Genomic DNA, 22,784 nt, shown 5'->3' with positions numbered 1-22,784 from the left:
CCGTTACCTACTCCTTTCTTTTTCCTCGCCAGATGGGATTCAAGCCTTCGACCTTCCGCTTACAAAGTGAAACCCGTACCACTAGGCTACCTGAGCTCGGATTGTTGACCTATCATCTTAAGTATTTTGCCTTCCTCACTGAGGTAAGGCTATAATCCTGCTCTAAAAATGAACTTTGTATAAAAACGTCGTAGACCCACCATCATGTATACATATCGACTCAGAATCGAAAACTGAACAAATGTCTGTGTGTATGTGTGTGTGTATGTATGTATGTGACCAACAAACTAGCTCATGTTTCTCGGCACTGGCTGAACCGATTTGACCCTAACCTGTTGCATTCGACTTGGTTTAGGGTCCCATAGATTGAGTTTTCTACAGATTGAAGTTTCGATAAGTAGTTCAAAAGTTATGTATAAAAATGTGTTTTCACATGTATCCGGATCTCGCTTAAATGTATGTTAACTATGTCCGGGTCCACCATCCGACCCATCGTTGGTTAGGTTATCGAAAAACCTTTCCAACGAGTCCAAAACATTGAAGATCTGGCAACCCTGTCTTGAGATATGGCCACTTAAGTGATATTGATGTACTTTTTGGAAGCCGGATCTCACTTAAATGTATGTAAACTATGTCCGGATCCACCATCCGACCCATCGTTGGTTAGGTTATCAAAAGACCTTTCCAACGAGTCCAAAACATTGAAGATCTGGCAACCCTGTTTTGAGATATGGCCACTTAAGTGATATTGATGTACTATTTGAAAGCCGGATCTCACTTAAATGTATGTAAACTATGTCCGGATCCACCATCCGACCCATCGTTGGTTAGGTTATCAAAAACCCTTTCCGACGAGTCCAAAACATTGAAGATCTGGCAACCCTGTCTCGAGATATGGCCACTTAATTGATATTGATGTACTTTTTGAAAACCGGATCTCACTTAAATGTATGTAAACTATGTCCGGATCCACTATCCGACCCATCGTGGGTTAGGTTATCAAAACGTCGCCGTCGTGCTAACTTGTCGTACGTGTATTTTGGGCCAAATTGAGTTAAGAACGCCATTTTGTGCAGCTTTTGACCTTCAAAGATCCCCAAAATTCGATTTCAACCCTGAGATATTCAATTAAAAACCAAAAAAGCTCCAAGAAATTTGTGTACAATCCCATCATATCAGTCATTGTTGGTAATGAGTGAGGAAGGCTCCAACCACATAGGTGGATTAAGTTAGTTTTTGATATATGATGAAGTTTCGTCTGAAATCATTCCGTGCTTAAATTTTAATCAGCGTGAATTTCAAAGTTTTCCAACGAGTATTTTTGCACAAACGTGTTGTTGTAAAAAAAAATTATTTAGCAATATTTTGATTAACCTCCCGCCAACGTGCACGTTTGACAGCATACTGACAGCAGTTTTGTTTTGGTCGCATTTTTGCGCTGTGAACTGTCGGCATTTTTCCTTCCCGCATCGTAATTGAAAGTCGTGAAGCTCCACTGCAAATTTCGCCGTTCCAGTTGGTTTGTACGTACATACCGCGCCAGTTCCCCGTGGGGCATGTCCAACCTGCAGCGTGTCATGATGAAGTCCCGTCTGCCGCCAATGTGCCCGAACCCAAAGTTCCCCAAGCCCAAGTGAGTGGTCTGCCGGGTGTCGTTGACCTCGATTGTTTTTTAAAATGATTTTTTTATTGTATATTTTTTTTTAGTGATCGCGGCTTTCGCCGCACGACCGACTACAATCCGGTCATGTGGAGCGAGTACTTTGCCGAGCAGCGGGACGTCCAGACGGGCAAGGGAGTGTTTCGGGTTTATTTGACCAAGCAGCCGGAGGAGACGGGTCCGCTGCTGGTGATGTTGCACGGAGGTGGGTTCTCGGCGCTGTCGTGGGCCCATTTTAGTGTTGAAATTGCGAAGATTATCCACTGCCAGTGTTTGGCCATTGATATTAGAGGTCACGGCGATACGCAAACGGACAACGAGGATGATTTGTCCGCGGAGACGTTGGCACAGTGAGTGTTGGGTTTGGGTTTGGGGAGATTGGAGTATTTTAAGGATTGTTTTCTTTTCAGGGACATTGGCGACATTCTGCAGACCATGTACGGAGAGTCCTGTCCGCCGGTGCTGCTGGTTGGCCACTCGATGGGTGGTGCGATTTGCGTTCACGTCGCCAACATGGACGTTGTTCCGGCCCTGATTGGGGCTGTCGTGATAGACGTGGTTGAAGGAACCGCCCTGGAGGCGCTGGCCAGCATGCAAAGCTTCTTGCGCTCACGGCCTAACACCTTCAAGAGCATTCAGCATGCCATTGAGTGGTGTGTGCGCAGCGGACAAATTCGCAACATCGAGTCGGCGCGCGTTTCAATGCCCGGTCAGATTGTCAAGTAAGAAGTTCCACAAAATTCTTGAACTATTTCATTTACACCAATATCTCATTCCAGCATCGAAACGGGCAAGCTCTCCACCAACGAGCTCCCCCTACCGGAGGAATCAACCGACGAGCCCACAAAGTTCAGCAATCCGAACGCCATCGCCGAGGACGCCGAGCTGCCCCCTCCAGCCGTCCCCACTCCCGTCCCGTCAGCCTCAGCCGCCGCCGCCGCCAGCGTCAAAAAGTACACCTGGCGCATCGACCTGTCCAAGTCGGAAAAGTACTGGGAGGGCTGGTTCCAGGGCCTCAGCCAAAAGTTCCTCGACGTCAGAGTGCCCAAGCTGCTGCTCCTGGCCGGCATCGACAATCTGGACCGGGCGCTCACCGTCGGTCAAATGCAGGGCAAGTTCCAGCTGCAGGTGCTGGCCCGCTGCGGTCACGCCGTCCACGAAGATCGCCCGCACGAGGTGGCCGAGGTGATCGGGACGTACTTACTGCGGAACAAGTTTGCCCAGCCGGCTGGCGATGGGCATTTTCTGAAGAATATGCCAATGTGTTAGGCGTGAGGCGCAAATAGCGAGGGCGAGAGGACCATCACTAACTGCACTACTACAGATTGTCGAGATAAAGGGACTATTTTCGGATTTATGTAAGTGTTTTTGTATTAAATCAATCTCTCTTCAGGCAGAAACAGTCGATATCCATCCGAGTGGCTGGTTAGTTACAGTTTTAAACGGCTCTTTTGATTAAGTCATTCAAATGTATATTTAATTTATTCTGGAAACAATTTCACAATCAACAAATGCACAATGAAAATGTTTTAATGTGTGAGAAAATCCGAAAATTCCTATGCTTCTTATGGGCTATTTGCAACTGAACTGAACTGAACTTAGGGCATCCCCACCGCTAGGGTAGCAAATTTGCCACCGAAACAAGCCCACCGCGGGGGGCAAATATGGGTTTTTATCATTTTTTGCTATCGTTTACCTTCAAAATCAATAATTATGTGTTGATTCATGCCTAGAAATGCTAAAAGTTCATTAAACTTTTTAATCCTATTAAAAATTTAAAAGAATTTCATTTTTCGAAAATGTCGAAAGTTAAACCATTTGCTACCCGATTTGATTCCCACCTAATTTGCTCTCGAGTTTGCCCCCGAGTCTCCCACCGCGCGTAGCAAAGCAGGTATCAAATTTGATCTCAAGTTCATCTGTAGAAGAAAAATATGTGTCGGTACATGTCGGTTACTCATTTTCTGATACCCGACAAGTACCGGCAAGCCGGGGGCAAAGTTTTGAAAGCGTGTTTCGGAGATTTTCTATGTCTGCTCTTGTGGGTGATTCAAAAATTCAAAAAATTCAAAAATTTAAAAATAAAAAAATCCATTTTTTTTTACTTTTACAAAATTTTAATTTAAAAAAAAAATAATATTTTTTTCAATTATTTTAGGTTGTTGCACATATTTTTCAAAGTTTATGTCGCCCCCGGTTCGAAAAATCAGGGGGCAAAAAAATATGTTTTTCAAAAAACTTCCAAATTTAGGAAATATAAGTCCATCCAACTCAAAACGATTAGAAATGCATTTTCCTGCGTTTAAAATCATATTTAGCATGTCTGGGTTCGGTCAAAAATATTTTCAATTTTTGTGGAATTCCAATGTACAGCACCGCAAAAAGTTTTTTTTTCGGCGAAAAGAAAATCTCTTCAATAATTGGATATTTTGAAAAATAATGATTGCAAAACAACTGGGCAGGTGTGAAATGCATTTTAAAACACTTTTTTCATTCAATTGTTGAGAACATAGCTTGTTATTTAAATTTTTATTTTGTTTTGCCCCCCCCCCCCCCCCCCCCCCTCGACGTGAACCAGAGTCGAGGGACATAAACTTCAAAAAATATTTGCAACGGCCTAAGGCAAAAAAAAAAAAATTTAAATAACAAGCCATAGTCTTCACATTTAAATGAAAAAAGCTTTGCAATGAAAAAAGCTTTGCAATCATTAGTTTTCAAAAAATCTAAGATCTGACAAAAACCAAAATTGTATCGAAAAAAAAGATTTTGCATCGAAAATTTTCAAAAAATCTTAAGATTTTTTAATAAACCCAAACATGCTTCAAATGGTTTTAAACGCAGGAGAATGTATTTAAATTTGATTTCAGCTGGTTTTACTCGAATTTTCACTGAAATTTTGAAGTTTATTGTAAAAATATATGTTTGCCCCCTGATTTTTCGGGCCAATTTTGAAGGGGGGGGGGGGGGGGAGGGTTACAAAAACTTTAAAAAATATTTGTACCAGCCTAAATTATTTTTTAACTTTTTTTTATTTTTCCTATTTAAATTTTTTAAATTTTTTAAATATTTAAATTTTTTAAAAATTTTTAAATTTTTTAAATATTTAAATTTTTTTAATTTTTTTAAATTTTTTAATTTTTTAAATTTTTTTAAATTTTTTAAATTTTTTAATTTTTTTAATTTTTTTAAATTTTTTTAATTTTTTAATTTTTTTAAATTCTTTAAATTTTTTAAATTTTTTCAAACAAATTCAAATTATTCGCTCTACAGCATTGCCTTGGCGGTCTCGATTGCGAGATTCCTACTCGAAACTAGGTGTTCGAAGGCTTGATTGTTGAGTCAATTGCAAACCTCTTTTTACACCTTAGCTTCCATCCATCCCGGGATTCGAACTGACGACCTTTGGATTGTTAGTCCAACGGCCTACCAGCGACTCCACCGAGACAGGACCCAGGGAGACGACTCCTACACCTGGACTGAGCTAACGACCTAACCTTTTTAGGTTAGTCCGGGGCCAACATTTACTTCCCGTCCGACGGAAGGCGTGATCAGACAAATCTCGTCTCGAAAAATGCCACCGGGACCGTCTGGGATCGAACCCAGGCCGACTGGGTGAGAGGCAACCACGCTTACCCCTACACCACGGTGTAGGGTTTTTTAATTTTTTTTTAAATTTTTTAATTTTTTTAATTTTTTAAATTTCCGTGTTTGATTCGATTTTCCGTGCATAATTCCATTTGATGCGGTAGCAAACAGGCAGAATAACGGGTAGCAAAGTGAAATCCCGAAGAACTGAGAGCAAATTTGCTACCGCGACAGGTACCGCGATGGGGTTGACGTCGGGTGCAAATTTGCTTTGCTTCGATGTTTGCACCCAGCGCTGGAGATGCACTTAGAAAACTGGCTGGACTGTTATACGTTGCTGTGCAGTTATTTGTTTACCTTGAATACAGGGTGGCCACTCAAGTCCCATTTTCAAATTCCCGACTTTTCTAGAAACTCAAAAAATAGGCGTTTCTTATCTAAAGAATGATTTGAAACAAAAGTCTCTTTATAAAAAAGTCAAAAAATCAAACTATTCACAATTTCTTTTATTTTTCTCGTGTTTAGGAGGAAATTTTTTAGCAAATTTTTTTCTACGAAAAACTTTTTCTTTTTCTTTATTTTTAGTATTTTAATTTGCATTTATTTTGTTTAGTTTATTTTTGTTTTTGGTAGTATTTGGCTTATTCTACCACCTCCTATCATTACATTTTGCCTTTTTAGTTTTTTCATGTTTTAATTGTATTTTTTTTTTAATTTTTTGCTTGTTTTCACATTTTCTGCTCTAGAATGGTACCATTATCATTTAAATTGTAAAAAAAAAAAATGCGTAGAGGCATTGTCTGAGGCAATACATTTTTTTACTTAAAATAAAGTACATTTTTAACTTAAAATATAGGAAATGTTAGTGAAAAACACAGCCAAAGAAGACCCCTAAAAAATACATTTTTTAAACATTCACAAAGTCACATAAAACAAGCCAAAACTTCCAACCCTAAACATTTTCTTAAATTTCCAGAGTTCTTCTTTTCAATGCTTTTTTAAGATCAAAAATATGTTGAAAATGGATTTTTGGTGATTTTTTAGATCGAAGCCCGTCTAGAGGCGTTGTTGGGTTGTAGAGGGGTTTAAAACAGAAATTTAAGGAGGTATTAGACTACGACAAAATAAAACAAACTCGCACTTTTTGACAGTTTGGCAGTTTGCCTGCATACATTTTGCTCTGTTTGCGAGTTTGCCGCAAACAAGAGTTCGACAAACTACCAAACAAGAAAAAGTGCGAGTTTGTTTGTTTGTCATATTCTAATACCTCCTTTAGCAACAAATTCCCAAACAATATTTAAAAAATGGAAGCACTTATTATTTTGATTCAGAGTAGAAACATAAACAATTAGTCTTTGATTAATAACTGAAAGTTTAACAAATCGTATAATTTCTAAGATAATTTCAAAGTTTTTCAAATTGTCAAACGTATAGTTTTTGATATTATCCGTTTCTTTCAAAGGTACACGCCGCGCGGCATTTCAGAATGTGCCATAGACATTGTTGCCAGCGATTTTCTGCACATTTAGTGCAATAAAAAACATACCTGGAAACAATGGCAAGCGATTCGAAAAAGAAGATCAACAAAAACAAATTGAGCAGTATGGGATTTGACAGCGAGCATTTGCCGAAAGTGCGGCGCATCATTTCGAGGCTGATATGCCGCGTGTCTTTTCCGGGAATACGCGCAATACTTCGTTTCAACTGGAAATGGCAAAAAGTTAAAGATATGTAACTCTGGATAAAATTTTCAAAATAACCTATCCGTCATGGGTTTCCTATGCAGATAGGACCTTTTAAAAATTTAATCTAGAACTGAATTGCAAATGTTATTCTATTTTTTGTTACTTTAAATCAAAGAACGCTTAAAACATGATTGCTGTTATTATTCTTTCAAATAATTTAGAAAAATGTTTAGGAATTCGTTTAAAAAAAAAAATGGAATGTAACTTGGTAACCCTTTTTAATTTTGAAAATTTTGATGTGGAATTTTTTAATCAATGTCAGTGTTGCAAAAGAGTGATAGAAAAGCTGTCAATAGATTATCTCTGCACCAAAAATATCCGAGAATATAGCGGCCGTCACTATAGCTTGTGAGATCTCTCTTGTGTCTCGTGATTCCCAGCGATGTCATTCCCTCTCTATCACTCCTTCCCTTTTCCTCGACTATGCGCTCTCACCGCTGAGTCTCTCAATCTCTCTGAAACTGCAATGAGAGAACGCGAGATGGCGATTAGGAGCCGACCACGCATGACGTCGCGTTAAACTGCGTTTGCAAAATTGGATTTGTGGCGGCTTTTGTGGTTAAACGCTGTTGCGGTAGGATGATCGTGGAAGCGGGAATGAGAGAGAAAAGGAAAATGTCAATCGCGAGTGGGTAAACACGAAAACGTGTTCGGCTATGTTCGGCGCTGAGAGTTTTAATAAGGAGAGAAGAGCAGTTGTATTTGAGGCATGAATATTCAGGCGTGATAATTGTAGTTGCTGAGAGCTGATATTTTGATATTTTAACAACCCTGATCAATGTTGATTTATCTAGGTGACAGTATTAAACTGTTTTTTAAATGTAAAATTCAGTTTGATGAAATTCCATATTTTTTGATGTTTTTAAACCGTAAAAAAGATCAAGAGAAACACTTGGAAAAAAAAAATGAAATGACTTAATAAATTAAGTTAAACAATTAAAAAAAAATATCACAGAAAAAACATTGCCAATCTCAAGCTGGAATCATTTAAAAAAAAAACAATCAATGAGACAAAATGAAACATAATCGTAACTTTACGTTGCCCATAATTTTAAAAATTTGGCTCTATTTTTACACTAGTATTCCATTAACTTTGTTGTTATTATAAGTTACATGTTACCTCTTGTTAAAATAAAAATCATTTAATTCATTTTTTTTTTATTAAAATCTGTATCAAATGCATCCAATATTTATTATGATTTCTAATGCCTTAAAAAGCCTTTTCATTATTCAAAATCAAAATAGATTGAAAAAGTGAAAGCAACCTTAAATTGAAAGTAAGTTACTAAAGATGAATTGAGTAAATTTTATTTGAAAATTGTACAAACCATTTTCCGAAATTACAGATTACAGAATACAAAATATTACAAAATTATTCAAGATTTCGAAAATAATTTTCAAACATGTATTCTTGTATTCTTCTATGTATTCTTTTTCTATCTCCCGACTTTTTCACAAAATTTCACAAATTCCCGACTTTTTCCGAATTTGGCGGATTTTGGTGAATTCTCGAATTCTCGACTTGAGTGGCCACCCTGAATATAGAAACGTCAACTTAGGAACCATCCATAAACATCGTGGACACCTTAGGGGAAGGGGGGCTTAGCGATTGTCCACGCTCCATACACAAAAGTTTTGTTTTGTATGAAAATTGTTCAAGAGAGGGGGGGGGGGGGGGGGGGGAAGGCCAGCGTCTTGGATTTCAAAAAAAGTGTTCACGTGGTTGATGGATGGTCCCTTACCGTAGATTTTGAAATTTGCCAAATATTACGTCAAGTTTGTAATTTACTTAATTTTCTACTGCTGAAGATTAGATTCGATTCAAGTTCCTATTGCTAAGTACAATTTTCTTAGTTAAGTGATTGTAGTTAGGCCACTTCGCGTGCCGAAGATTCCACCCATGCAAAGCCATAATTTTCGCCATTTGAACTCGCGACGATCAGTTGCACTGCACACACACGCTCCAAGTTCACGTGTTGATTTCGCCGCCACCCATAATAGGCACATGGCAACGAACGACAAACAAGCAAACGGGACACGGAAACTCTCTCCGTCACCTGGGTTAAAGGGTAGCGAGTCACAATTTTCAATATTGTTTGATATCCTTTTCTATGATGGTAGATTGAGCAGTAAAAAAAGGTCCACTTACCCTAGGCTCACGAAAGGGAAGCGGCGGCGGATGGCCCCATCAACGGTGGCCGTGGAATTTATGGGCACGAGGACGACGTGTGACTGACTGTGAGTGAGTGAGTGTCGGTTGCCAGGGGCGACGTTTTCAATTATGTTGTTCCGACTCGGTTGGCTTTCCCCTGCACGGCGGCATACCACTTTACAGGAACTGAGCAGGCCAGGCCAGTTTGCAAATCTCGCAACAAAATTGCAACCACCCCCCGATATCGACATCAACAGAGCAATTTAGGAAGGGCATTCGCTTCTTATCCTTGAAGTTTGCGGTTTTGCTCACATGTGAAACATTACATAAACGCATACAAGGACGATCCATTCCCGTCAGAGGTTGGGTTGTTTTAGTCGACAGGATAGTGCGATAGGTGGTTTGTGCTAGCAGTGTTACGGAAACGCCGAAGATGGATTGGCCAAGCGCTCGAGTGGCCCAGGGTGGAATGTGGCACACTGGAAAGGCCAAATACACCAAGGAAACGCAGGATCTGATTAAAGGTATGTTTTCATTGATTTGATAAGGTTTTGAGTACGTAATGGTCTAACGGTTCAGCCATATAGAGATAGCATGTTTAAAAAACCCAACTCCGATTAACATGGGAAAAATTGCAGAAAATTTCAGCCAAACTTTTGCTCTTGAGCAATTCTCTACGAAATCGGTCTTTTTTTAGAATTTTGATTTTTGTATTTTTTAATCCGACTGAAACTTGTTTGGTGCCTTCGGTAAGCCCAAAGAAGCCATTTTGCATTATTAGTTTGTCCATATAATTTTCCATACAAATTTGGCAGCTGTTCATACAAAAATGATATGTGAAAATTCAAAAATCTGATCTTTTGAAGGGTTTTTATTTTCGACTTGGTGTCTTCGGCAAAGTTGTAGGTATGGATACGGACTACACTGGAAAAAAATGATACAAGGTAAAAAAAATTTGGTGATTTTTTATTTAACTTTTTGTCACTAAAATTTGTTTTGCAAAAAAACACTATTTTTATTTTTCTTTATTTTTTTATATGTTTTAGAGGACAAGCCAACTTTTCAGAAATTTTCAGGTTGTGCAAAAAATCTTTGACAGAGTTATGAATTTGTGCACCGTTTTCAAGTTAAATCCATTTTTAGGTAGCTTTTTTGAAAATAGTCGCAGTTTTCCATTTTTTAAAATTAGTGCACATGTTTGCACTGCCCTTGATCGCATAAATGTCCCATATGCATTTTCATCGTTTTTGAGTATTTGATGCAGTTTTGTTGAGAATCGCGAGATCTTTCAGAAAAGCCTATAACATCTGGTACTTTGTTCTAGAAATCAGGAGGAAATCCAGTTTTTTGGTGAAAACTTTACACGTAACCTTATGTGTGGGACAAACTTCAAATGCGTTTTTCTCAGCTTGCTGTTTTTGCATATGGGACATTTATGCGAACATGGGCAGTGCACACTTTTGAAAAAAATATTTTTGAAAAGCTGAGAAAATTCTCTATATTTTGCTTTTTTGAACTTTGTTGACCCTTAGTTGCTGAGATATTGCCATGCAAGTGTTTAAAAACAGGAAAATTGATGTTTTCTAAGTCTCATAAAAAAAACCCCACTATTTTCTAATGACGATATCTCAGTAACTAATGGTCCGATTTACAATGTTAAAATATGAATCAAAAAAGCAAAATATAGAGAATTTTGCATGAGTAAGGACCTCGACGCCGTTAGCAATGTTGGCTTTAAAATAAAATTTCGTGATAATATCACTTCCCCCCCAGCCAACATTATTGCCATGCGAAGCGGGCCTCGACGCTGTGTCTAGGTTTAATTCCTAGCTAGGAGCCATCAGTGTCTTAAGAGGTGGTCCCAAGGCCGAGTAGGAGTTCATGAAGCAAATTAGTCGTCTCCCACCCCTTTTAAATTGAAAAATGAACTCTGAAACCAGCGCTTACTCACAACAGAAACAGAGGCCTCTTCTAGGCATTGTAGGATAGAATAGATTTTGAAATTTATTTAAAAAATGTTACGTGCATAAATTTTAAACATCCATTTAAGTAATAATACAAAGCATTTTGATATGTCAAAATTTCCATAGAGTCTCGATCAATCAATAATGAAATGATATCGGACAAAATTCGTTAATCTGTTGAACTAACGGTTTTCGGATTATGGTTGTATCGACCATTGTTGCGAATCGAGGATCTACTGGAGGTTTGACGATCAAATAGAGCCTAACATTTCAAAAGGGCACATGGGTTTTGTAAACAGGAGTGTATCTCTCCCACTCAAATAACAGTTTACAAAAGGTATGATAGGGATACGCTCCTGTTTGCAAAGCTTGTGTGTCCTAATAAAATGGAAGGCACGAAATAGTCGTCTTAACGACGAGTGTTCAACTTGTAAAATATGAACAGTTGATTTATGGTTTTTTGTTTGGGCCGGCATGACAGGTTTAAAAACTAGGTATAGGAATGTTTGGCTTTGTAATTACAATTTTTGGGATTTGAGATTCAAGTTACTTTTAGACAGTTCAGTTAAGGTTATTGATTCAAGTTAGTTAGTTTTCCATAATAAAGAATTGGATCTAAATGATTAGTTGAATTGGTCCAAGTGTTCTATTTAAGTGGCAGATCTGCTTCTAGTTGTAATGTAGGACAAGAATAATGACGGACGCGACAGGACGTGGCCCAGAAAAAGGCCTCAATATTTGTATTCCCTAGACAAGTTAGTTTTCATCTATCGTTTTTTTTTTATTTTCCTTTAAATTTGATATACATGTTAGGTTTCCTTTGTATCAACCTCCGTTTAGTAACATTTTCTTATTTAATTAAATAATAATTTGATTTCCTCCAGGCCTTTTTATTTTGAATCAAAATTTAAGATTTTCATTATTCAGTGTTAAACTCAGATTACCGTAACTGCTCAAGTCATCCAAGTTCTTACTACTCACACCTACACTAATTTTCTTTCACCTTCCCCCTCCCGATCCCCTATATCTTCCGGTGGTGTTTATTTTGTATGCAATACTAGTTCGGCCACTACCCTTTTTTCCACAAGAAACCGGACTTGGACTGACTTGAGGCCGCGTCCCCCACCTTGCTCCGTAAAACGAAAACGAAAACGAAACGAAAAGCAAAATATAGAGAATTTTGTCAGCTTTTCAAAAATATTTTTTTCAAAATTGTGCAAACATGTGCACTAATTTCAAAAAATGGAAAACTGCGACTATTTTCAAAAAAGCTACCTAAAAATGGATTTAACTTGAAAATGGTGCACTTAATCAAAATTTGACTAAAGTTCTTTTTGATTGCAAATTTGATTTTACATCGAAAAATGAAGTTGAAAAAATTTTGCGTCCAATATTTCGATTTTTTGAAAAAATCAGTATTGATTAATAAAATTCATAACTCGGTCAAAGATTTTTTGCACAACCTGGAAATTTCTGAAAAGTTGGCAACATATCAAAAAATGAAAAAAAAAATTAAAAATAGTGTTTTTTGCTAATCAAGTTTTAGTGACAACAAGTTAAATAAAAAAATCACCATTTTTTTTACCGTGTATCATTTTTTCCAGTGTAGTCCATATACATACCTACAACTTTGCCGAAGACACCAAATCGATCAAAAAATTCCTTCAAAAGATACAGATTTTTGAATTTTCATATATCATTTTTGTATGGACAGCTGCCAAATTTGTAAAGAAAATTATATGGACAAACTAATGATGCAAAATGGCTTCTTCGGGCATACCGAAAAGGTACCAAAAAAGTTTCAGTCGGATTATAAAATACAAAAAAAAAATCGAATGACCGAAATCTGAGAGAACTCTCGATTAAATTTTCAAAAGGCCCTATCTGCATAGGAAACCCATGAGGGATAGGTTGTTTTAAAAATTTAATCTAGTAACTGCTCTCTTCAAAAAGCATTGATGAGAAAATTTCAGATATTTTCGGTTTAGAGGCACATCTCCGAACACGACTTTTTCTGATCAGGCTCAAATTTGGTTCACCTGTTTATTTGTAAATTGTTGTTTTTTTAGTTACGATAGCCAGTTAGTATAGACTGTGCACCAGGTCAGAAATTTTAAATTAACGGAAAACTACTCCTGGATCCAAAATAAAACGTGTCAAATATCAAAAACTTTATACTGTTGAAACATGCAAGAATCCCAAAATTTCAGCAAAATTTAACCACCCCCTTCAGGTGAATATATAATTCAGCTATTTTAATTTTACGAAGCACATGTTTTGACTTGTTATGAAATTCCGTTGTACAGCGGAAACCTAGAAAATATGTTACCTAGAGATTTTTGATTCACTCCAATTTTAAAATTTTCTATATATTTCAAAGGAGGCGCGCAATACTTATCTTGCATCTTTACCTAAAACGATGCTTTATGAATGGTCGTGCGCCTCCATCATAATATATGAAAAAACTTAAAATTGGAAAAAATTATGTACATTGATTTGAGTTAAAATAGTGTTCAGCCATGGCGTGCACCAATGCAATCATAAATCGAAGCATTTGGTACGGTATGTCCACGCATCCCTCCTCCCCTGTTGATTCTGTAAAATGTAATACATCCTCAAAATCCTCTCTGCGGTAAACACAACGCAGTAGGGATGACCGCTTTAATTTTTGTAATACATTTTCGGTTGTTTGATTCGAGAGCACAATTATTAATAATGACAAGAAATGTGCTTGGGGTGGGTCTAGCTCATTTCCCCGAATGACATTTCCCCGAATGCCATTTCCCCGAAAATCATTTCCCCTAATTGGCCACATCCCCGAATAACACTTCCCCTAATCAGCCACATCCCCGAATGCCATTTCCCCGAATATCATTTCCCCTAATCGGCTATATCCCCGAATGCCATTTCCCCTAATCGGCCATTTCCCCGAATGCCATTTCCCCGAAGTGAAACTTACGCCAATTGCCGTTCATTTAAATTTAAATTTTCATATCCCATCATCATTTTCGCTAAAGCCTTTTTCCATGACTAACAGTTATTTTCTTTCTCAATTTTACCGAACAAACAGCTTTTTCGGGTATGCTGTTGATTAAATGTTGTAAATTGGGTAGTAAAGCCCTTTATCAATTTTTATAAACAAGCTTTTCTGCCAAGATGGGCCGTGAAGTAAATTTTTAAAAATCGAATTAAAAATCCATTTTAAATCCTTTGCGGTCGTTCAAAGGGTCATTGTACTTAGAAAAATAAGCCTTATCGTTGTGAACAATAATATCACAAATTTAAGCTTAATTTTAGGACCCAATTACAGTCCAGACTCGATTATCTGAAGCCTCGATTATCCGAAGTTTCGATTATCCGAAGGTTTGTATGGGACTTCGAATAATCGAATCAAGAACAAAATTTTGTTTTCGTTTTTTTTCTTTTTCTTGTTTTAAACATCAAATTTGAGTACTGCAACCCCATTTTAGTCAAATTTGAATAGTTGATTGCCTATTAAATAATAAAATGCTTTTTTTCAATATTTCAACACCGCCATATTGGCCTTGGATTTAAAAGTTCTAAATCACTTTAACGTAGTTTAGGGGACATACGCTCGATAATAAAAAATTAGGCATCAAAAAAATTTTTTTTTCGTGATTCGATTATCCGAAGTTTTGATTATCCGAAGTGAAATTTTTCCGAAGCCTTCGGATAATCAAGTCTGGACTGTACTAGATTTTTTTTTGTTCAATTAACATTTGTATTCAACCGCATAATTAGATGTTGTTTTTGAGAAATTTGCAAGGAAATTTGTCTTTTTTCGAATTTTGTCAAAGAACCCAAAAATCGGACAAATAGGCTGGTACAAATTTTATTAAAAATTTTTGTTGATTATACTTTTCGCCAAATCCCAAACCAGCAATGTGAATAAAATGATCAGTGTGTAAGGGGTTCTGTACTACGAAAATCGCAGGGTATGTTTTTTGAATAATAAAAAATAACAAAACTTCCATTGCATTATAATTATCATGTCTATAAGAAAAAAAGTATTTGTTTTGAGAATATATGTATAAAAAAAAGTCTGTAACAATATTCATTATATTTGAATTTGTTTTAAATCCCCCCCCCCCCCCCCCCCCTAAAATGCTACGTCTGTTCTGAATGAAGCCAAAAAGAAAGTTGATCATTCAAGGCGAACCTTTAAATATGTTGTTTGATGTGATAAAAATTGTCATAAATTTTTTCTATTAAAATGCTTAAAATGCGCGCGCGCTCCTGGGCACCGGGCATTTCCGCTTGACCGCGTTCGGGGAAATGGCATTCAGGGAAATTACTATTCAGGGATATGACTAATCGGGTAAGTGGCATTCGGGATTGTGGCCCATTCGGGAAAATGGCATTCGGGGATGTGGACGATTAGGGGAAATGGAAAATTCGGGTAAATGGAATTCGGGGAAATGACAATTAGGGGAAGTGTCTTTTCGGGGAAGTGGCATTCGGGGAAATGTCCCTTCGGTAATATGGGTTTCGGGGAAATGTCATAGATTCAAAATAATCTGTTACATTTTTACACTTATCAAGAAAAGTTAAGTTTTTCAAAGAACTAAATTTCTCAATATGAACAATGTGTGTGATGTTTTATGTGTTTTTTCTGTTTTAAGATTTTTAGTTTATTTTTACTTTTAGTGCCGGGACCGTGGTGTTGAGGTAAGCGTGGTTGCCTCTCACCCAGTCGGCCTGGGTTCGATCCCAGAAGGTCCCGGTGGCAAATTTTGAGACGAGATTTGTCTGATCACGCCTTCCGTCGGATGGGGAAGTAAATGTTGGTCCCGGTCTAACCTAGAGGTTAGGTCGATAGCTCAGTCCAGGTGTTGGAGTCGTCTCCCTGGGTCCTGTCTCGGTGGAGTCGCTGGTAGGCCGTTGGACTAACAATCCAAAGGTCGTCAGTTCGAATCCCGAGATAGATGGAAGCTTAGGTGTAAAAAGAGGTTTGCAATTGCCTCAACAATCAAGCCTTCGGACACCTAGTTTCGAGTAGGAATCTCGCAATCGAGAACGCCAAGGCAATGCTGTAGAGCGAATAATCTGATTTTTTTTTTTTAGTTTTTAATGATTGGTTTTAGTCTTGATTGTCCGAAGGCAGTGCGTGGCCGAATGGTTACGCTGTCCGCTTTGTAAGCGGATGATTCTGGGTTCGATTCCCATCTGCTCCAACCTTCCATCGGATGAGGAAGTAAAATGTCGGTCCCGGCCTTGGTTGTTGTTAGGCCGTTAAGTCATTCGAGGTGTAGGAGTCGACTCCATGCCATAAGTACAAACAACACACCAAACCAAGCCTACTCCGGTGGAATCGCTGGCGGCGGTTGGACTCGCAATCCGAAGGTCGTCAGTTCAAACACTGGGGTGGAAGGTTCCTTGGAGTAAAAAGAGGTTTGGGTGCTCTCCCCATTCAAGCCTTCGGACTCCAAGGTTCGAGCAGAAACTTGCAATAGAGACCACAAAAGACCCGGGGGTCGTTAATGTGGATGGTTTGATTGATTGATTGTCCGAAGGCCTTGAAAAAAATCACTTCGGCTAATCGAATCAATATTTTTTTTTTGTTGAATTCGTTATCCCACCTTTTTACGAATTTTTCAATTCAACTCATATAACGCTTTTTTTAGGGTCTTCTTCTTGAACTGAAAAAATAATCAATGATTTTTCGTCAGGGTGTGTTAAAATTTTTGTTAAAATGGGCTTGTAAAAATCTTAATTGATGTTAAAAATAAGAAATTAAAAAAAGTTTTAGATTCGATTATCCGAAGTCCCATACAATCCTTCGGATAATCGAATATACAGTTCAGATTCGATTATCCGATGTTTTGTATGGAACTTCGTATAATTGAATCATGGCCAAAACAAAAAAAAACTATTTTTTGACTTACTTTCAACATCAAATTCGAGTACTGCGACCCCATTTTAGTAAAATTTGAATATCTGATTGCCGTTTTAATTGAAAATTGCATTTTTCAATATTTCTTCTCTGCCATTTTGGCAACCATCTTGGATTTAAAAATTCTAAATCATTTTAGAGTAGTTTATGGGTCATACTTTAGCTCTAAGACTAGCTTTAATATAACGAAGAAAAAATCGTTATTCGATTATCCGAAGTAACATTTTTCCGAGGCCTTCGGATAATCGAAGCTGTACTGTAATTTAAAATTTTAAGTTTTAGTTTTATGTTTTTAGTTTTCTGATTCAGTTTTTTTTTTTTTTTTTTTTGTAAATTCATGACTATTAGTGAGAATCATCAAAATGTATGAAGAAAAGAAACTGTTTTAGTTTTTTATCTGTGGAAGGCTCAATAGTTTATTTATTTATATAGTTATCCAATTCATTAGAATGAGCTCAAATTTGGAATTTAGCCTTGTGATGGGCCAATCTTTGATTTCAAGGGGTAGCCCCGAGGAAGCCCGGATTTGGACCACCCTAATGCATAAATATCTTTTAACCCTTAAAAAATAAATTTTAATTTCAACTTATGACTCCACGATCCATTCCAGTCCTCATGGAGGAAGCCAAGCTGACCATCCTGCAGCGCAACAAAATCAACTACCATCTGCGCACCGGCGAACCGCTCCCACCTCCCAAGGAACCCAAGTTCGAGCAAGAGTACAGCAACTTCCTGCCGGCGGCTGTTCCGCGCAAAAACATCAAGAAACGCTCGCTGTCGACCATCATCGAGAGTGGCGCGTTCGACGTGGAAAAGTACCCGGGACCGGGCAAGGAGGGCAAACCGCCGCTCGAGCGACTCAAACTGCAGCTGCAGGAACAGATGGCCGGCTGCAAGCTGCTGCCGGACGACGGACGGCGTCGCAAACGGTTCGCGAGGCGAGCGAGCGATGGCGAGTTGGACGGGTTGACGCCCGATCGGGAAGCGGAACGTGAGTGCTTGGGGGGTTGGGATGGATGATTATTTTGAGTAATAATTTCTTAAATTTTAGTTTTGGAGGAAATCAACGAACGCGTCGAGTGGTTGGCCGAAATGGAAGCGCTGGGTGAGGGAAAGAAGCATCGCCAGGTAATCCACGCCCAGATCGCGGATCGTCTCAACGAAATCAAACGGCTCGAGAGGGCGAATTCTAAGCAGAGTGATACTCCGTCAGAGATTTAAGTTTGGAAACGTTCGGATCCAGCGCACACGCGGACGTGCATTTTATAGTAGACACAAATAAATCCCGCAATTGTTTTAATAAATTCAAAAAATGGTTTTACTTATGCTAGAGACAAAATGATACCATAAATGTATAAGCTTACGGTTTCAATCCTTCTTTCGCTGGTCTGGTCCTTCAATCCGCCAAGCGTCCGAACCAAAGAAAGATTTCGCAGTGACGATAGTTGTTTTTTCAGCATTCGGTCTATCCTTGCGCTGCCTTGGCCTTGTTCTTCACCTTTTTGATTTTTTTCAGCCCGTCCATGCTGGACTTGAGCACCTTCGAGTAGGATTCCATAAATTTGGCCACGTCGTCGTGCCGGACGACGGTGGCGAGCTTGCGGGAGCGCGATTTCGCCCGGATCAGACACTGGTACTCGGCGGGCTTCGGCAGCGGGGGGTTGCCCTCGCGGGGTTTCGGTCGGTCGTGGCCGTCGTCTGGAAGGAAATGGGAAGGTATGTTGAAAGTTGTAGAGCTTAAAAAAATAACCGAGTGATCCTCTACATTTAATTTTTGTTTCGAGATAGAATATAAATTGTTGTGGTGTGGAATGGTGTGGAATCTTACTGGCCGTGGTAAAGAAGTGTTTAAAGTACTTCAAGAAGAAGTTCATAAAAATTTGATAAGCTCAATAAGTTAGTTAACAAGAATTAAGAAAATGTTGATGAATAGCATTATTTTAACATTCTCAAAATGCCACGATTTTCTCATTCTTTAAATCCTTTTCGGATTCTTTGAACAATTTCCCACGATAAAATCAGTTTGTAAATAATAATTTGATGGGTTTTTGAAACACGATTAAAAAAATCTCTAAATTTGTAGGAATTTTCAGTAGAACGAATTTCATATAACATGTGAAAACTTTTTAGTCGTGCTTCGGATCCAGTTTCAAATGTTATATGAATCGATAATTTTATAAACAAAACTATTTTTAAAAAATGTTAGGAAAAAATCTGACTTTTTTTCAACCTGTTATTTATATGTATTTTTGTAAAAATTTAACAAAAATATATTTTAACAATTTAAATCTGATTGTCACAAGAAAAACTATGTTATCAAAGTCAACCACAGAATAAAAAATAAGAATCTTAAAAGCAACTTTCTTTAACCCTATTGAAAAAACTTTTTTCCAAAATTAGTGCATGGACCTTGTGTGGCATTCTTTAATTTTTGTGTGGCTTTCTTTAATTTTTATTTTGTTTTTGGGGACTAAAAAATGAATGTTTGGCGCTTGGCGGGATGGTAAAAATAGTGATTTTTATTGTCAAGTTTTATATGCAATATCAATATTGCAATCAAAAATTTCTTCCTTTTTGATAAGGAGCACCATTTTTAAGTTGTGCTATTTTTTCCAATTAAAAAAAAAAACTTTACTTTGTTGAGCGGACTGCGAACTTATGGAATTGTGGAGCTTTTAATCGCGAATGGTGATTAATTTTTTGTTTCAATTTACTATTTCTGGACCCTGAATTAAGAACCATCATTGACGGCTTTAAGATTCTTTGACAGAAACATTTAAATATTCCAACAAATTGAAAATGTTGGAAATTTCAACATAAAACAAACAGATTTTTTAATCCAAGATGGCGGTGACGAAATATTGAAAAAAAGCATTTTATTTTTCAATAAGCAATCAATTATTCAAATTTTACTAAAATGGGGTCGCAGAACTCGAATTTGACGTTTAAAACAAGAAAAAGAAAAAAACGGAAAAAAAATGTTCTAATTAGATTATCCGAAGTCCCATAGAAACCTTCGGATAATCGAAACTTCGGATAATCGTGTCTGGACTGTATAGAATTCTTAGATTCTCTGCCGCCAAATAGATTACAGAAAAACAGATAACTATGCAGCATTTTTGGAGTTATGTTTTAGTTTAGAGACCAACATTTTATGAAAATTAAATGTTTTGTTATTCGTTTATCCGAGTCGAAATTTTGGCGAGGAATCCAATAATAAAGTACGAACTGTATTTTGTTTAACCCTGAATACCTGAATTTAGATTTATTAAGTTTTAGATTTTTTTTGTTTTTTTTTAATTTTTGTTTAATTCTGATTTTTATTTTAATTTTTAAATTTGCAAATAAAAAAAAAGGTTTTAAATTCTTTAGAATCTTTGCGTTTAAAATTTTGGAATTTCAGAATTCATATATGTTTTCAAACTTTATGAGAAATAAAAGTTTTGTTATTCGTTTATCCGAGTCGAAATTTTGGCGAGGAATACAATAATAATGTACGAACTGTATTTTTTTAACCCTAAATACCTGAATTGAGATTTATTAAATTTTTATTTATTTTTTTGAATTTTTTGTTTAATCCTAATTTTTTTTTAATTTTTAAATTTGCAAATTAAAAAAATAGGTTTTAAATTCTTAAGAATTTTTGCGTTTAAAAAATTTTGAATTTCAGAGTTCATATATTTTTTAATTTTGAATTTTCAAATCTTAGATTTTTTGAATTCTAGAATTTCTGATTTTTTTTTTAATTTATTTGTTTTTATTTTAAACGTCTTAATTTTTGCATTTCTGAATAATCGAAACCTTAAATTTTAAAATTTTTGAATAACTGAATTTTTTTTAATGTTTTTTTTATTTTAAATATTTTTAGAATTTTATTTTAAAAGACCAAACAAAATTACACTTTTTGCTTTTTGGGTGTTTTTGAATACCCCTCAAAGCGGTTGCAAAAACACAAAAAAAAAAATGTTTTTCTTAAAAAAGCTAGATTTGTTTTTATGAATTTAAAAATTTTACATTTCTGGAGCAACATTTGAAAAGAGCACATAAGCATTTTGACAGCTGCAACTATTTTGCAAATTCCGAGACAATAAGTAACTATGTAACACACCCCGAAGTGTTGAGAGGTATCTGGGGGGGGCAGCTATTGGTTTATACTTCGAGTTCCTTGAAGCTTGAGAAATTGCAAAATAGTTCGAACTGTCTAAATGCTTATCCGCCCTTTTTTCGAGTTGATCCAGTCTTTTTCAATTTTTTATTAAATAAATCAGTTATTCAATCATTATATTTTAAAAATTTAACGTTTTTGTTTTTTTTATCTCTAAATTTTTGAATCTTTGAAATTTTGATATATTTTTTTCGCCAAAAAATTTAATAATTTTTGTTATGACTTTTTCCTCTGTTAGGGGGTTTTGTTTCATTCTGAGCAAAAAACTAAAACCGTCCTTTAAATTTTCAGCATGTCAATAATCTGCGTGTTTAGGGTTGGGCTAATGATCCAATTCGGAATATTTAATATCAATTTTGAATTCAAAAATTCAGCCGCATTCAAGTAAGCAAATCTAAATTATTAGATTTATTCACAGAAAAGATCATTTTTTTTTCGTTTTAATTTATCTTCTGTAGACGGAATCAAATATTCTGCTTTCCTATTTCAAACACGATCACCGAAGACCCTAGCATTGAATTTTAAATCGGGAGAAAAAAAAAACACTGAACGCAAAACGAACTGTCGACGGATCACCGGTTTGCACATCCCTTCCAATGTGATTTTCACGTCCCCCTGCGGACAGCTGTTTAACTTCTCGTCATCGGATGATTCCTCGTGTGTGAAGTGTACGTGGAAGATGTGAAAGTTTAAGAAACGGCTTTTAATCCTCAATCTGCACAACCGGTCGTAGATCGGCTTACAATCTATCACACAACTCCACATTTTGCCCAACACTATGAAGCCGGTCCCCAGCTTGTTTTCGGCTCCGCCGCTCTGGTACATGGTGAGCTCCAAAGCATCATCCCGCATATTCGTTCTCTTCCAGCACATCTTCTGCAGTGCTACAACATCGAAGATGCGGGGTTTGAGCTCGTTCAACAGAGTGTGCTCGTACAAAACAAAAACGTAGCGATCTGCAGTTCCATGTTCCGAGTCTCAATTGGCGTCCTTTTCGTGCCTAGGTCTAAGCCTTTTGTTCCGGACTCTTATATCTTGATTGTTCGTAATTTCTGTGTTTTCAGATTGCAAATAACTAGTCTCGGGATGCGACCTTAAAAGCTCTAAAGACCTATTTTTTTAAAAATGGGCAGCAATGAAGTCTGTGCTAGGGAGATGCACTGTTGGCTAATTCCCCATGATTTTTGAACCGTATTGGAACCAAAAGCCATTGAAACTTACATCGTTTTATCGTTAGCGTGAAGGAAGAATCGGCCCGGGCCGACTGGGCCAGCAGTGTGAGCTGTGTCAGGAACTGAAACGGTAAAGAACGATTCAAATAATCTCCAAATCATTGTCGGAACTTTCTAAAAACTCACTTCATCGTTGCTCAGCAGAACCATTTTCCCATTGATTTCTTCCTAAATTTCACACACGCGCGACTAGTTTCGACGTTGCACTAATTGCAAACAATGAAAACCCACCTGATTTGTGGGATTTTCCCGGAAAATTAGTGGAAATTGCTGGTGCCGCGGAACGAAAATGCGAAAAACTCGCGAGATCGATTTGTTTTTCGGCGGAGCCCCCGTAGTCTGACAGTTTCGAGTTTACGTGTCAAGC

At 37.2% G+C, this 22,784-nt stretch overlaps 3 protein-coding genes across 3 annotated transcripts; 2 read left to right on the top strand and 1 right to left on the bottom strand.

Moving 5' to 3' along the window:
• The first annotated feature begins 1,413 nt into the window (after positions 1–1,413).
• On the top strand, positions 1,414–3,179 carry LOC120425914 (protein phosphatase methylesterase 1). Its single transcript, XM_039590534.2, has 4 exons — positions 1,414–1,633; positions 1,708–2,010; positions 2,071–2,382; positions 2,440–3,179. The coding sequence occupies exons 1-4, from the start codon at positions 1,557–1,559 to the stop codon at positions 2,927–2,929; spliced, it is 1,182 nt and encodes a 393-aa protein (XP_039446468.1). The 5' UTR covers positions 1,414–1,556; the 3' UTR covers positions 2,930–3,179.
• A 6,240-nt stretch (positions 3,180–9,419) lies between these two features.
• LOC120425915 (UPF0193 protein EVG1 homolog) lies at positions 9,420–18,256 on the top strand. The gene is made up of 3 exons (XM_039590535.2): positions 9,420–9,666; positions 17,631–18,011; positions 18,072–18,256. The coding sequence occupies exons 1-3, from the start codon at positions 9,576–9,578 to the stop codon at positions 18,239–18,241; spliced, it is 642 nt and encodes a 213-aa protein (XP_039446469.1). The 5' UTR covers positions 9,420–9,575; the 3' UTR covers positions 18,242–18,256.
• A 43-nt stretch (positions 18,257–18,299) lies between these two features.
• LOC120425916 (signal recognition particle 14 kDa protein) lies at positions 18,300–22,776 on the bottom strand. The gene is made up of 3 exons (XM_039590536.2): positions 22,544–22,776; positions 22,407–22,479; positions 18,300–18,718 (listed from the first exon to the last, which is right to left on the bottom strand). Exons 1-3 carry the CDS (start codon positions 22,565–22,567, stop codon positions 18,486–18,488), a joined length of 330 nt encoding a protein of 109 aa, XP_039446470.1. The 5' UTR covers positions 22,568–22,776; the 3' UTR covers positions 18,300–18,485.
• Positions 22,777–22,784: the final 8 nt, after the last annotated feature.

Source organism: Culex pipiens, chromosome 2 (genome assembly GCF_016801865.2).
Source record: "Culex pipiens pallens isolate TS chromosome 2, TS_CPP_V2, whole genome shotgun sequence".
Taxonomy (NCBI): Eukaryota; Metazoa; Arthropoda; class Insecta; order Diptera; family Culicidae; genus Culex; species Culex pipiens.
The sequence above is the reverse complement of the archived record's forward strand: the minus strand, read 5'-3'. Positions and strand labels throughout refer to the sequence as shown.